At 45.4% G+C, this 15,254-nt stretch overlaps 1 protein-coding gene and 1 long non-coding RNA gene across 3 annotated transcripts in view; one reads left to right on the forward strand and one right to left on the reverse strand.

Moving 5' to 3' along the window:
* The window catches only part of PLCH2 (phospholipase C eta 2), a 322,908-nt gene extending 313,827 nt beyond the window's left edge, over positions 1-9,081 (forward strand). Inside the window, 3 exon segments of the mRNA XM_038376889.2 lie at positions 982-1,321; positions 6,122-7,528; positions 7,531-9,081. Coding sequence (XP_038232817.2) covers positions 982-1,321; positions 6,122-7,528; positions 7,531-7,847 — 2,064 coding nt within the window. The 3' untranslated portion in view covers positions 7,848-9,081.
* Positions 9,082-10,564: 1,483 nt separating this feature from the next.
* Positions 10,565-14,381, reverse strand: LOC122457052. Of its 2 annotated transcripts, XR_006276326.1 has the most exons (3): positions 13,196-14,381; positions 11,724-12,855; positions 10,565-10,981 (listed from the first exon to the last, which is right to left on the reverse strand). It is a non-coding gene; the product is annotated as an uncharacterized LOC122457052 (long non-coding RNA). The 2 variants fall into 2 exon arrangements; XR_006276325.1 differs by lacking the exon at positions 13,196-14,381 and having other exon boundaries at positions 11,724-13,179.
* Positions 14,382-15,254: the final 873 nt, after the last annotated feature.

Here is a 15,254-nt window from a genome sequence, read left to right on the forward strand (position 1 = left end):
AATAGGAGTTGGATCAGACCCTAATGTCATAATTGTCACTCGGCTAAGAAGTTGCTGAGAACATTATAGGTGTAATGTGGTCTGTTTGTTGAGTGCCATCATTGTGGGACTCAAGACACTGGCTGATCGGGGTAACCAGAGACATTCAAAGTTGCTGTAATGTACATTCTTAATGTGTTTTTTACATTTAGGGTTACTACTGTTTAAAATATTTTTTAAACATTAAAACACTTTCAGTGTTTGTTAAAATTAAATATAAATTAACTATTTTAAGAAGTTTTTTTTGTTAAGGGAAAGCACTAACTTTACAACAAATTTGTAAGTCTCTACTTACCCTGGATTCCACTGATGAGTTGATTGCCTCTTCTCCCGTCACCCCCAAGTTCTGCTCTGCATCCTCATAGTGAGCCTGTGGGTGTGAATCATTCACACTTGCGGGCACATTGGAGGGCTGATCCATCAGCTGTGCCATGGAGATAACAAAACAATAACTAGTATTTTGAAAAAGTTCCTTGAAATTCATCGTTGGGAGCCCCAAGGCTGTAAATTTATGAGTACCCCAAAGCTTGCTGCTTTCAGTAGACATTGGGGCGCTCTGCACCTTTCAGAATTCAGGTCCTTATTTAGTGTTTTTCCCCCCAGTATCTTGCCCCTGTGGATTTCCTTGTAGGGAGATGTGTAGTACTAATACAAGGATTATTAATACAAGAATAAAGCTAAAGGGAAGGGTCATTAATACAGGAATAAAGCTGGCTGGAAAAATTAAAACAACATTTCAATGAAAAACAGCGATGAAATTCTGCAAACCCATTTGCCTTCTCCATCCCCGTCATTTTCCTACCTGCTCCGGTGCTGAGCAGTGACAATTTCACAAGAATTGGGGACGGGGAACATTCCTTTGCACTTTACTGCACCTCAAGTACTTGTGTGCCAGGGCAGATATGCACATCTTCTATTATGGGGGTTTCTTTTATTTTCCAGGTCAAGCAAGCTCTGGGCTTAAAAGGTCTATTTCTCAGAAATCCAAAACAGGCCTCGCTAGACAGTCATGCTGCTGGTCAGCTCCATCACAAACACTCCTTTAGCAGCCACATCTTACGGCGGACAGCCAGCGCCCCTACCAAGAGTCAGAAGAAGAACAAGAAAGGCTTTCCCGAGATTGTTATCGACACCAAAGACAACAGCTCTGAAGGGGCCAGTGAAGACCACGAACTGGAAGTTTCTTCGCAGCCTCGCTTTGACAAAGAGCCGGAAAGCTCCTCTCCATTGCTGGCTCCCAGACAGGGGGCCAACGGAGAGGTACATGGCAAAGGGTTGAAAGGTAAGGCCCATAGTTCTGGTAAAGGTAAACGCCAAACTCGTACTCAAGGGGGTGAAACTTTCAGTGAGCCTACACGGAGGTCCAACAGGGTCCGTCTTCAGGAGCACCAGCAGGAGAAACAGAGCGTCTTTGCACGCTGCGCCATCAATGGCTCTGGTAGGATCGGAGTGGCAACCAATTGCATGAAATGCATGATTGGTTCCAAGGAGAGCCCCGATCTAGAATGCAAGTGGAGTGACCATGCTACCAGGCCAATTGCTAAAGATATGCTGCACCATGATCAGTATAGCAGTATAACGGGAGACGAGAGATTAGAACTAAAAAATTGGGGTATAACAGAGCAACCCAGGCCTTGGTCAGATCTGCAGACTTGCAGCAACCTCGGAACGGCCAGTGATCAACCAAGGAGCACTCAGTCCTTTGTGACTCCAGGGAAGAAAAATGGTGAAATTAAATGTCACGGGATGAAAGGTCATCCCCGGCAGAGGTGGCCGTGCCAATCAGGTGGCAAGTATGGAAGCACTGTCAACTTGATGACAGCCAGCAATGGCTCAATATCCTCCAATTCAAGCAGTCTAGAGAGTCTTGGAAGTCCAGAATTCCCCAAGCGCTTGTCTGAGAATTCCCGAAGGCAAGTGGGCACCCTTCAGAGGGAAATGAATGCTTTGTTCGTTCAAAAATTGGAGGAAATTCGAAGTAAATCCCCTATATTCTTTACTGGTAAGACCAGATTTTTTTCATCCCATTTGCCTTAGCTCACCTCATTGCCTTGGCTTCCTCATAGCTCCTCCCCTTAGAAGCTCCCAGATTTTTATTTTGCCATCATAGCTCATTTTGTTTTTTTCAGTGAAAGAAAAACATTTCTGCATAAATATGCTTTGTTTTGTTCCCTAGTTGTATCTGATCTAGACTGGTCCTTTCCATACCTAGCAAACCGTCTTCAGTAGCACATCCATCTGTCATCCATGAATGTGGAGTGGAGATTTTAATCATGAATAAAGTATGATGCTAAGTAAATTTTGAAACTCACAACCAGAGCATTGCTTAGAGTTTGAATTGGAAAAGCAACACTGCTGTCCATCCTGACTGTTGTCATCCTCATTATCATTATTGTCTGTAAAAAGAAAAGGAGGACTTGTGGCACCTTAGAGACTAACAAATTTATTTGAGCATAAGCTTTTGTGAGCTACAGCTCACTTCATCGGATTTATCTGTAGCTCACGAAAGCTTGTGCTCAAATAAATTTGTTAGTCTCTAAGGTGCCACAAGTCCTCCTTTTCTTTTTGCGAATACAGACTAACACGGCTGCTACTCTGATACCTATTATTATCTGTATTGCAATAGAGTGCACAAGCCAGAGCAGGATAGGGACTTAGTTGTGCCAAGCACTGTACAAACACACAATTAAAGACAGTCCCAGCCCCAAGGAATTTACAATCTAGATATTCTCTATTTCACCTACTAATTATGGGCTCAATGCAGGATTACTGGGTGAGGTTCTCTGGCCTGGGCTATGCATGAGGTCAGACTAGCTGAACATAATAGTCCTTTCTGGTCTTAAACCCTATGAATTTATAAACCCCAGGATAATGCAAACACTTGAGCACCTGCTTAACTTTAAGCATGTGATTTCAGTGAAACTTACACACATGCTTTAAAGTGAAGCATTTGTGTGTCTGCAAGGTGGGAGCCTACCATGGATGTCCTCTTTAGTTCTCTTAAAAGACACTATCTAGATAAAAATTATTCTATTTCTTTAAAAAAAAATCTTGCTCATCTCGCTAATGAGATCGTAGATTATTAAAACTGAAAGATTTTTTTTTCAAACAATACTGTTCCCTGTCTTTGCCATCTGCCATCTTAAGGTTATATGTCTGGGATTTCTAAAGCAGCTAAGGGAGTTAGACATCCAGGGTGAAATTTCAAAAATGCTTAAGTAATTTAGGTGCTTTTGAAAAGATTTTTGCCAACTCCCATTAAATTTCACTGCAGTTTATTTCAGGCTCCTTTGAGAGCCGCAACCAAAGCCTAAAGAGCTTCTAGAGGGGACGCCAAGACAGATTTCCCCTCCATGGATTAGGCTGCTCCTTGTATCTTTTTTAATTTCAATTTTTAATTTTGTTTTAAATGATCTGCTCTGAACATCTGGATTATGTTTTATCGCCAAGTCGCATAGCATGAAATTAAATCAAAACTGCAGAACCCTTTGTGTATCTAGATTGTTCATAAGCCCCAAGAGATGCAACATATGGAACCATTTACCATCGTTTGTGCCAGCGGGCGGGAGCCCCGCCCCAGCCTCCTAAGTCACTGAAGAAATATTAAGATAGGCTTGAAATTTGATTAAATCCACCTGACTTCTCAAGTGTAGAATTACAAACCTTTAAAAGGATGAAAAAGGCTTTGGATTGGATGTTGATGAGCTAGTGACCAAATATTAGGGTTGCATAAACTGCAAGCATTCTCCGTCCACGTATTATTTCAGTGCACTGTGCAAAGACCCCAAGGAGCCAATACAGACACTTCAGAAATAAACGTTGTGTTGGTGAAAGATGCCAGAAGGATGGGACAGGAAACTGAAGGCCCCTGCTTGGCCACAGAATAGGGAGAGCTCTGGCAGCAGCAGTGTGAGCCTTGGTTCTTTTGCCATAGCTAATGGGACAGTGAACATTCAGCCCTCGGCACTTCTGAGCGCCCACAGTGGTATTGATCAGCACCACTGGTAGGGAATTTTTTCACATGGGTACTTGCCTTATAGAAATTAGACTGAGACATCCTCCCCGACTTGTGGTATATAGGCCACTGAACAGCCGTCTAATACTTCCAATCACTGAGCTAGGATGAAATCAAAGCTTAGTATGCTCATCCCCTGCATTGGGCAGTGCCAGAATCAATGGTTCATGTGCAGGGGATCTATGAAAGGGATGTGCAGAGGGGGAGAAATCTTTCCTTCCTCCAGCCTGCTGGCTTGGCGTGGAGTTGGTATGCAGCCACTAACATGGTCTAGGGGCTGTGAAAGCCCCATGAGTCCTTGCCTGCCCCTAAGCAGTCTAGGAAACATACTGATTTGGGCCTGATCCAGGAACGCTGACATAAATGGAAGCTTTGCCATTGATTTCAGTTGAGCAGATTGGGGTTTTTGGGACTTTTTCTTCTACCTGGGAGGAAAAGAGCTGGAGGGGGAGAAAGTTGAAAGTACTTACCAGTCCTCCTAGAAACCAGCAAGGTTGACTCTTGGCAGGGCATCTGCTTTCATGCAGGTAGACCACTAGACTGGTCCCATGACTGAGGAATGAGGAACTATGGCTGGAGATGGATGAATGGGCAACATCCAGATGACGGCAGGAACCTGCCCCTGAACCAGTCAGATATTTCTACACTTATTGCTGATTTACCTTGCTGCATGCATGCCCTGCTTGTGTGATATGTAGTGCAGCTTTATGCTGGAGTCATGTTCTGCTCATCCCAAGATAACTAGCATCTGCTGGAAAGCTCATTTGTGCCCAGTTAGTGTTTCTTTTATAGCAACTCCAGAATGTCAAGTAAGGCAAAAATCAGAGGTGGTTTCAGACTCGGGTTACATGTTTCCAAAACTTCCTTGAACAGTTACAAATTTTCCAACTTCTTTTAAAACAAAAACCTTTGGTCTGGGTCCAATTTATGCAATCCATTGTGTGCTCTGGTTGGTCAAAAATTCTTAGGATCCTACAAGAAATGTATTACTATATGTGTCTATTTCCCTCTCCCTCCCCACTAATTGATCCTTTTATCTGCTCCTGCCTTCCATAAATTAACTGGATTTTTTCCTCTGTTCTATCCTATTCCACATGCACACTCTCTCTCTGTAGTTAAGAACTGAAAGGACAAGCAAGTTCAAGGTAACTGTTTATTGAGTGCTGCTGATGCAAGCATTGTGTTGCCTGGGTTCCTTTTTAGTTTCCAGGCATCTTATAACTACCTCCTCCTTGTACTCCTAAAACTGCTTCCTGGCTTCTTTCTGCTGCTTTGCTAGTTCTTGGAGCATGTTTGTATTTTGGTCAGCGGACAGCCTTTTTGTTTGTTTGGTTGGTTTTTGGCATGATTGTTTTGTATGTTAGGATATACAGGATAAAGAATATAACCTGAGCATCTGTTTTGTTCAGGCGACTGGCTACTCCAGTGACTTCTCAAGAGTGGACTGTCAGCTTTGTTTTCATCAGCATGCCTTTGTGTGTGGTCTTTGAAAAATAAATGACAAATTCATTTGTCAAAATAAGGTTGTGCTTGCTGATAAGTAGCAAAATGGGCAAATAGCTTAAAAGGATTTTTTAAAAATCACTTGGGTTTTCAGCTCCTCCACTGCCCCTGCACCACCTTCCTCTTGAACTACAATGGATGCCAAACACGTCACCAGTTGGTCAAGCAGCGATCTTCTGACTTTTGTTTCATGCTGGCCGTTCTCAGTGCTGCCGAAGGATAGAACAGTTCAAACAGATGGGGGATGGGCTCAGGGTTGTTTTGCTTCTTGGATATGTATAATCAGTGAAGTAACATGCTACAAATATGATCAGAAGTGACTAATGATTTTTGTGTGTCTCATTGGATGCTCATCGCTTTCTGAAGATTGCATGTCTTCAGTTGGGTACCCAGCATCATGACGAGTTCCTTTGGAAAATCTTGGCCAACATTTCTGACAAATGACAGTTTTCATAGCAAAGGGATATTGCGTAAAATATGCATCTGTAAGTCAATCAGCATTGTTGATAGTTTGATTAACCTTTACATCGCCCCTGTATTTTTTCTTTCTCTCCCTCCCATTAGGTGTCTGCCAGCTCTCAAGGCAGAGGTCAGTCACTTCTTTATGCAGCCTAGAAACTATGACTGAAGAGCGCATCGTTGCCAATGAAAAACAACATGCTGGTTCTTGCATCCCTCTGCCTGTTAACCCAAGCAGCGATTCTGTGTCTCATCATTCCAGTGAATCTAGATCGGCAGGAAGTAGCCCAACAGACCAGCCTGAGAAAGCTGCTCTTGCTCATGAACCACAGGCAGGCTTGGCTTCAAAAGACCGAGTGCTCGTAACTCCAGGGACAGCAGCCACAAGCACGTTGGGCCAGGAAGGTAAAAGTAGAAGCACAAAGGGACCACTCGAAGATGGGGGTGACTGGGAAAAAACCCATGGTAGTGGTGAAGATCAGTCTGGTTTGGCAGTGTATCCTCAACGAACCTGGGGCATGTTGGCACCGAGTGATACTTCAGTCCATTCCACTGAAAGCTGCCAGAAGCAACAAGACCGTGTATTTCAAAGGTTACCAGATGTGAACTGCACTGCTGTATCCATAAGCCAGAAGGATGGTGCCACAACCAGCCCACCACGACCAAGCCACCTGAATAACAGCACCCAGCCAGCTTTGCCTCTAGATGCTTTCCAGAGAATCCAGCCTGCCTGGGCTCCAGCTGCTTCTGTTTCTCTGACCAGCTCTCACGAATTAGTGAGGAGGTTGAAGAGCGAAGGGCACAAGAGTTCTGACTAGCCAATGAAAAACCCAACTAGCCTGTCCCCGGCAGCAGAAGTGTACTCTGATGCCACTTTTCATGACCAGATCTGGAGCAAGCTAGATTCCAGCAGCCACCGGGACAGTATGTCTTCCTCGTCCAGCATGTCATCCAACGACACTGTGATAGACCTCTCTCTGCCCAACCTAGCTCGCAAAAGCCTTCCAGACCAAGGTACCCGTCACGAGAACACTGAGACCATTGCTGTGAGAAAGGGCATGCGCCCCCGGTCTGCTACGACATCTGGTAATGAAATGCCAATAGTGACCAAGAGCAAATCCAATCCCAACCTGTGGGCCAGCCAGACGTCCGTTGATGAGCTGCACGCCAGGCCTCTGGCCAGGGTTCCTCAAGATGGCTTAGCCTCCATCCCAAGGAGGCATACCTGGAGCAGGCTCTACATAGAAAGTCTCAAACTGTCTTCTGTCAAGTCCAAAGTCCAGGATAAAGCAGGGACCAGCCAGGCAAAATCCAAAAGCCTTGGGGATCTCACCTCCGATGACATTGCGTGCACTTTTGAAAGCAAGTACCGGAGCATCAGCAGGAGCTTCGTCACTAAGTCGATGCGAGAGCAGCGCCGCTCCTCAGGTATAAGGTCCTCGGCCAAGCCCCAGGACCAACTGACCGAGCAGCTGAAGAAGCTGACAGCCTTTCAGGAGGAAAACGACATCACCTCCCCACTAGCCTCGAGCCAGTTGAATCCGAGGAGGAAGAGGAGGGCTTGCTCCTCCGCAGGTCGTCCTCTCGCAGCCAGAGCAGGGTGCGGTACGTTGCCAACCGAGCCAAGCAAGCCCAGGAGAGGCAACGGCTGCAGAGCCTGGGCCAGATCAATGGGAGCCCCATTGAGGAGAGGGGGAACCCCGAGGGAGCCTGCTGCATTGCAAAAGGAGTTTGTACGGATTCAGCTGCCCCCTGTCTGTTGACACCCCAGCTAAAGAACCAAACGGATTTTAACCAGGACACTGAGGTCTTCTTCATGCTGAAACTCTAATGCTGGGAAACACTGAACAAGGTCGATATTTACATTCCTGTCTGAGCAAAACTTGGAAACCCGAGAGGCGTGAAATGCCCACACGCATGATAACATTTCTTCGCCCCCCTTGAAGATAAAGCAACCAAAGAGATTGGCTGTGAAGAGATGGATGACAGCGTATTGGACATCCAAAATTAGGGCAGGCCCAGTGGAGTCAGCAATTTGCAGATACGGTTACAGTTTTAAGGGCCTGGGGTTTTTGGGGTGGCTTGTTTTGTTTTAGCAGCCTCTACTCTGGCCTTTTTTTCTATCTGACCACCAATTTGCACCTGCAGTTATCTGTGCACTCAAGCCACGTTGCTTCTGCCTGCCAGTGACACTAGTGGTGCCCACAGCTACTTGCTCCCGCAAACTACAGGTCCATAAAGGGAGGCCTGGCTTTAAAATCTGGCCCCTTTTTCTGAAGAGGCTGAGGAAGTCTGAGATAGTGAAAACCACAGTATAGCTGTTTTTCTGTGTTAATAATCCAGCCAGCAGAGTCCACCACCCAGCCTGGTCTTGTATGTTCCAGTGAAAGTCCCCATTGCCTCATTCTTTTAAGCCGAGGAAGAGAAATCTCTCCATGTTCAGAAGCAGTGCGTTTTAATCCAGTCTGTCTATATATACAAACTGTGTCAAGTTATTGTTTCAGAACCTAATTTTGGGGGAGAAGGAAGGTGCTAGAAAACAGACAGTAAATGTCTTCTATTGACTTTGTTTAGCTCTGCTATAGTTAAAATGAATGCTACTATTTCTTTGAAAAGAGAATTGACCCTTTTAGGTGAGATTTTAACCATGCTGCTGTACATAGCACCTTCAGGATGAATTTTACTTTTTTCTGTTATGCACTGCCATGCAAGATTTTTGAGCATATGTTTTAAAAAGATATACACATACACACACAATTTTAGGTTAACATATTTAGAATGAAACCTAACCTAAACAGAATAATTTTTCATTTTTAACCTTTTTTATTTTTAGTTTTTTTGTCAGGATTATCATTGTTGTTTGAGACGAGATGTACATTTTATTGGTGTGGGAGGGAATGTTTGTTGAAATGTTTTTAAAATGGAGCTAAAGTTTTAATTTTATTTGCCTAGTCCCTTTTATTGGGGTGTTTTGTTTGTAATGATTCCTCTCTGGATAGTTCAAAATTTTAAAATCTATTTGTAAAGCTGTCTGACACTACTCAAATAAAAGCATTTAATCTTTTTCAGCTTCAGGACTGTTTAGCTGCAGCCAAACAAGAGAAGTTCCCCAGATTTTTTATGCTCCCTGTAAGATTGTTATGGAAATGTGCCTAATTCCCCTTTTCTCACTTCCATGATACATGCCATTTAATGGACCACCTTTCCAAGGTGCCACCCATTTTGGATCCCACACAACTTATGTCCATCAGTTCCACCGAAATGCAGTCCACTCTGGTTGGAGGGTGATCTCCCATTGTGTCACAATATTCTCACAACTGTTATTCAGGGTGTGTGGGTTCAAAAGGGATGGGGGTGCCTCTAGCTGACAATTCTAGGTGGCCCTGTATCTTCCCCCTCTATAAAGGCCTGAACCAAGGACCTAATGTAAAGTCCACTGAAGTCAATGGAAGACTCCCACGGAGGGCACTGAGATTTGGCTCATTCCTGTAGCAGTCCTCAATGGCTGCCAAGCTGTTCGGTGGAGGGTCTCTATTGCTGCATTGGAGCCTGAAGCTAGAAGGTGCGAGATACAGTCATGGGCAGCTGCAGCCTTCTGGAGCATTCATCTGTAAGAGCTGTCCCGTGCCGGCGAAAGCTGCGCGTGGTGAGTAGAACGGGGGGAGGTAAACGTGGACTGTTTTCTCTGTGGAGCAGCGGTGGAGGAGAGGTTAAGCTTGACTGAAGACAGAGTGGCAAACCTGTGCTCTGATGCTGAGGGCCCTTGGTCTTTGCTCTTTCACGTCTCTGTAGGTTTCATACAAAAATGCCCCCCCCAACCCCATGTGCAGTAAGGTGCATATTGCTCAGTTCACGCTATTTACGCTGGAAGGACAATCCACCTGCTTTGTGTTGCAGGGTATCCAATGCTAATGGAGTCGGACCCACAGATAGTCAGGGTCAATTTGGCCACAAGCATTTCAAACCTGGATATTGGATCATAAAGCCACCTTATCGGATGATCACTAGTGACATGATAACAATTCATAGGGGGGCTAATTTCTCTGACAGAGCTTTTAAAGTGACATTGAAATGTTATCATAAAGCAAAGTCTAGCATCCTTAAATCTCCCTAGATGGAAATCTTAATCACTCCAACTGCCAATTGGACAAAAGGTTTACTAGACTCCCTGGGCACAGGGACTATGGTAACGTTTATTGAAGTGACCCAATGGGGATCTTTGAATCTCTGAAGAATAATGCCGATTGGGCAAAGAGGAATGCGTGTCTTGCCAGGACTCGTCCCGCATTGTCACCGACACAAGCAGCTGCCTTAATATTCACGAGACACAAAGCTGGACTCTAATGCCATTAATCATTGGGATGAAAAGCTGTATGTTTTTTGTACTTAAAACTAGAAACCCATAGAGCTGGTGTGTCGGTTTAAGAATGTTAATAGTTTATTTTAAGCTCCTCTGCTGGGTTCAGGTAAGGAAATGGGGAGAGCATTTAAATGCATTTAGTCTGGGTTTTTTTTTAATCTAGTTTCATAATCTGATTCTGTGTATTCACTGATTAGTACCTTTTTATTTAACTAATGCACAATAGAAAGTCAAAACCATGAACCCCTTCCAGCCACTTGGCTTTTTTCACAATTATGAAACCTGCATATTGGTTTTAACACCCTCTGTTCATTTAGGATTTACTCACCTGCGTGTAGGTCTATAGCAACTGTCTCTTAAGCACCTTTGACGATTCGCCGTGTTCCATTAAACCCAGGGGACAGTGAATGCTGCTACATAGAAGACTTTTAATGATGTGTTCAAGTATCTATTCTAGTGGATTTCCTTTCACGGTGTCTACAGAAGTTTAATAAACCACTTAATTTCTCTCCTCGTGTTTAATCTTGTTGGCTAGCACACTGGTCTCCTCTGTGTCCCTCTTCTGCCTTCTGCTTGTTGGTTGGATGCTGCTGTCCAGAGCTGATCTGCGGATGAAGTCAGGAAAGTGCTGTCACCCCTTATTGCCTAAAAAATTGTGAGACAGGTGGGGAGATTTTCTAAGGTATAAGCGGAAGCCAGGTCCCCAAACCCCACTGACTTCACTGGGAGTTGGCGGGCACCTAACTGCACTATGTGCCTTTGATCAATCTCTCCTTCCATCAATATACCAGCAGACACAATGAAAAGGCAGGCCCTGCCCGATGGAGGTTACAATCGAAAAGGTGGATACCACAAATAGAGCACAAATTAACTGTCAGGTGATGATAATGATTGTAATTAGGAGCAGTCATGGGACACCCCCCTGCCTTGCCCAGTATCATTCACTCCCGGACATCTGCAGTAATCAATAATAATCATAAATGATCAGTAGCTGCAAACATTCCCATTCCTGTAACAGGTGAAGTGGTTCTACAGTGTTCTCTGGCCTCAGAGATCTATAGGGGAGATATGAGAAACGACCCCCTTATACTGTTAACTCCATGTAACAGTCCAAAGCCCTGGGCAGATACTGCACACACTTTCGTTTTGCTGGGCCCCATTTGGATTGTTGTGCAGCAGAATGGCAAGTGCCGGAGATGGAATGGCAGCAGGCATTCAGAGGGGGAATAGACAGCAAGGGCAGTGATTCAGCATCCTTCCATAAGGCCAATAATGGAAAGGCCAGAGAGAGGACATCTGCTTTGAGAGGTGAGTCCTACAATAGCATCATGTTGGTTCAGTACTTACCACTGATTTCCAATTCCACCCTACCTGGTTTACAAGTTTAAAAAAATGACAATCACCAATCTGAAACCTCCACTTGTGATCAGAGGTGGAGTTCATTCTGGCTCAAGCATCATCATCACTAATTAAGACCCCTGCAGGTCAATTCCATCCTCAATTACTAACAGGCAAACTTCATTGTCTGCTCATTTGTCCTGAAGTCGAATCCGGGCCAGTCCATTGATATCTGAGCATTGGCACAAGGGTAACTGAATGCAGAACTTGGCCTTGCAGATGAACTGTACTAACAATGTTGCTGTTACTGAGGCACAAGCCAGACTAGTGATACGGGTTAGATGGGCCCAAATAAATAAAGCTACTCCAAGGGCATGTAGAGAGAGAGGGCAGCACAGGCAAGGAAGCTGAATAAACGTGAGGGACATTGCACTGGTGAGAGTTGCAGTGTTATATATAATAACTCAGTGAAGCTCTCCTAATCCACAGGGACTGGCTCACCCCTCAGAGACCCTGGTCCCCGCCAGGCACAGTAGGAAATAAATACAGTGTTACACATCCACTTGCTTTTATTTTCCTGCTCTTTGAGCTTCTGTTGGTCTCGCTTTCCATCTCCTCTGCGAATGTGCCACCTGCGCGTGTGGCTGCTGAGTTATCGCATACAGAAAATGCGTCTTCCCGCCATCCCCAAGCATCCTCCATCCTTAGTATTTGAATTTTCCAGGGTTCGTGACTAACACATCGTGAGAATGGAACTGTCAGAAGAGAGCAGGAGCCAGCGCTTTTGCATTTCTATACAGCACTTATCTCCTAAGGCTCTCAGACTGCCACAGATGGGTCTGAATCCAAATTCCAGGTCCCCTCTTAGAATATGGAGCTGAACCTAGACCCAAGCTTGAGGTTGGGCCCTAGGTAAACATAAGGCTGGACTATCCGTCACATCCCAAATCCAAGCACCTCTCCACTCTGAGGAAACTTGGATCTGAGTTTGTGGGTTGGATCCATTTCTATTTATGCCCTGTCTAGGTCTTGCAGCATCCCAGGAATGTATTCTTACTCCAGTACTGCAATGGGGAATGGAGGCCTTGGAGCAGTTGTGTCTGTCTCTCAGGAAAGAAAATAGGGTCTTCACCACCTGTTGCTATGATGAAAGGGACAAGGGAGTGAGGTAGAATCACAAGAGCAGTGTGAGGTAATGGGTATCTAGAGTCATCTTGCCTGCCCTATAGAGTTTGCCTATGCAAGCAAGTATTTTGCCTCAATGCTGTGATATCACCCACAACCTTTTAGAAACAAAATATTTCATCCCTCTAACACCAAAAAAGAAATTGTTTGGTCTGGAGCCATAAGAACGGCCACACTAGGTCAGACCAAAGGTCCATCTAGCCCAGGATCCTGTCCTCCAGCAGTGGCTAGTGCCAGATGCTTCAGAGTGAATGAACAGAACAGGAATCATCAATTGATCCATCCCTATATTGTACCAGACCACAGCAGTTGGGTCTTCAGAGCAGGCTTTGAATCCTGGGGTCTTCATTCCCTCCTAGCTCCTCTTGGTAAGGCATCACATGCACCCAGCACTGCAGCTTGCTGGAAGAGGCAAAAGCATTGCCTTGAGCAGCCAGGAGCCTGTGTGGAGAGACAGCAAGAGTTTTCCCCTGCCCTCAGTTCTTGCCATGAGGCCTTGCATGCTACTCAATTCATTAAACTCCTGCGACTAGGACCAGTAGTTCCACTTACAAGCTATTTTCCCTCTCAGGGTTTGGCTGAGGGTTTGTCGTCCAAGCCCCTCGTGTAGCTCAGTGTTTGTCCTTGCTGATGGTGAGCACTTGATTGTATTTTTAAAAACTCATTCTGGCAAAGCACAAACGTGCGCAGCAGCCCCTGGTTGGACTTATTAGCTGATTATCCCTCACTTGCCACCAGCTGTGAAGAATCTTACACATAATTTACATCTTCTTATAGCCCAGAAAATTTCACAAGAACCAGCATGAAGCTGCTTACTCTCCCCCCTCCCCAGTTGCTTGGATTCTTGCTTGACTCCTGGGACCAGAGAGTGAAAAACAAATGGGGTGATGATCTTCTTAGCCTCTTGCAGGAAAAAGATGTTCGTGCCAACCACAGAAACTGGGGACTGCCCCTGCAGGGGAGCCAGGAGGAGAGAGACGTGGCTGAGGCACTTCTCAGGGTTCTTTGACCCTTGCACTGCAGCCATAAAAATGAGAAAACATTTGAGCGTTTTCTCTCCCTGCCCCTACTTTCATCCACCATGGTCTCTTGTCATTCCTTGTGCTGTCTGTTCAGTGGAGGGCCAGATTCAAAACCATTGAAGATCTAGAAAGACTCTCATTGATTTCAGTGGGCTTTAGCTCATGTCCTTGAACTGACGGTTCTGTTACACAAGGTGTGTGTAGAGGCAGCTCTGAAGGAGCTGGAGCTGGCGAGGCGGCAGCAAGAGTTTGCTCTCTGCCTTGGTCCTCCGAATAGAGCCAAGGCTGGAGGCAGAGTTCCACCCTAGGAACGGTGGTGGGCCAAGATTCCTGGAAGAAGGGGTTGTTGTCAAACGTCACCGGTGTGGTGCTCTGCCTCTGTTCGATGCTGATAACAGTCGGCTGCCTGAGTGTCTTCCCTCTGTTGTTGCAGCCCAGGCTCTGCAGATCACTGACACAGCAGACCCCGGGAGAACCCCCAATGACCACAGACTCCGATAAGGTACGAAGGCACCCGGCAGGTTTATTGCCAAACGAAACACAGTTTCTCGCTCCCCCAGATCAGATGTTGTACAGTTTCTGCTAGTACATATGTGCTCCCTGACAATGGACAACTCCATCAGCAGTGGGATTTACCACTGCCCCCTAGGTGTGACAAGGCAACTCCTCAGGGGTAATTCTTATACACAGGTACAAACAAGTACACCTCACTCCTGACATATGAGGTACAACCCGTCTACATAGTAAGGTGCTGCCTATCAGCTTCATTAGAGCATAAGCTTTCGTGAGCTACAGCTCACTTCATCGGATGCATCCGATGAAGTGAGCTGTAGCTCACGAAAGCTTATGCTCTAATAAATTTGTTAGTCTCTAAGGTGCCACCGGTACTCCTTTTCTTTTACGAATACAGACTAACACGGCTGCTACTCTGAAGCCTATCAGCTTGTACACGTTGGTTCAAACAAAACAACTCTAGCCTTCGTATTACCCTTTTGCCCCTGTCTTTAGGATGGGTCTGCCTGTTCCTTGTTGTCTGTGTGGAATATGCAAGTATCAGAGTGTTCTGGTACCATCCTGGCACATGTTTGTACCTCTAGTGTCCAGTACCTTGTAGGTATGTGTATTTTTGCAACATCAGCCCTTTCCTTGCCAGCTTCTGTGAGCAGGGCCTGCCCTGGCTCACAGGTTAACTTTGTTTATCGTAACAAAGTCTTGACCATTACTTAGTTCAGGCCTTAGGCCTCATACCAGGCCTCTGATACAAGGGTTTATGTTTCAGGGCCTCATCTTACCACAGGGGATTGCCCTGTCCGCTCTCTGACCATCTCATTTC

Source organism: Dermochelys coriacea, chromosome 18 (assembly GCF_009764565.3).
Source record: "Dermochelys coriacea isolate rDerCor1 chromosome 18, rDerCor1.pri.v4, whole genome shotgun sequence".
NCBI lineage: Eukaryota > Metazoa > Chordata > Testudines > Dermochelyidae > Dermochelys > Dermochelys coriacea.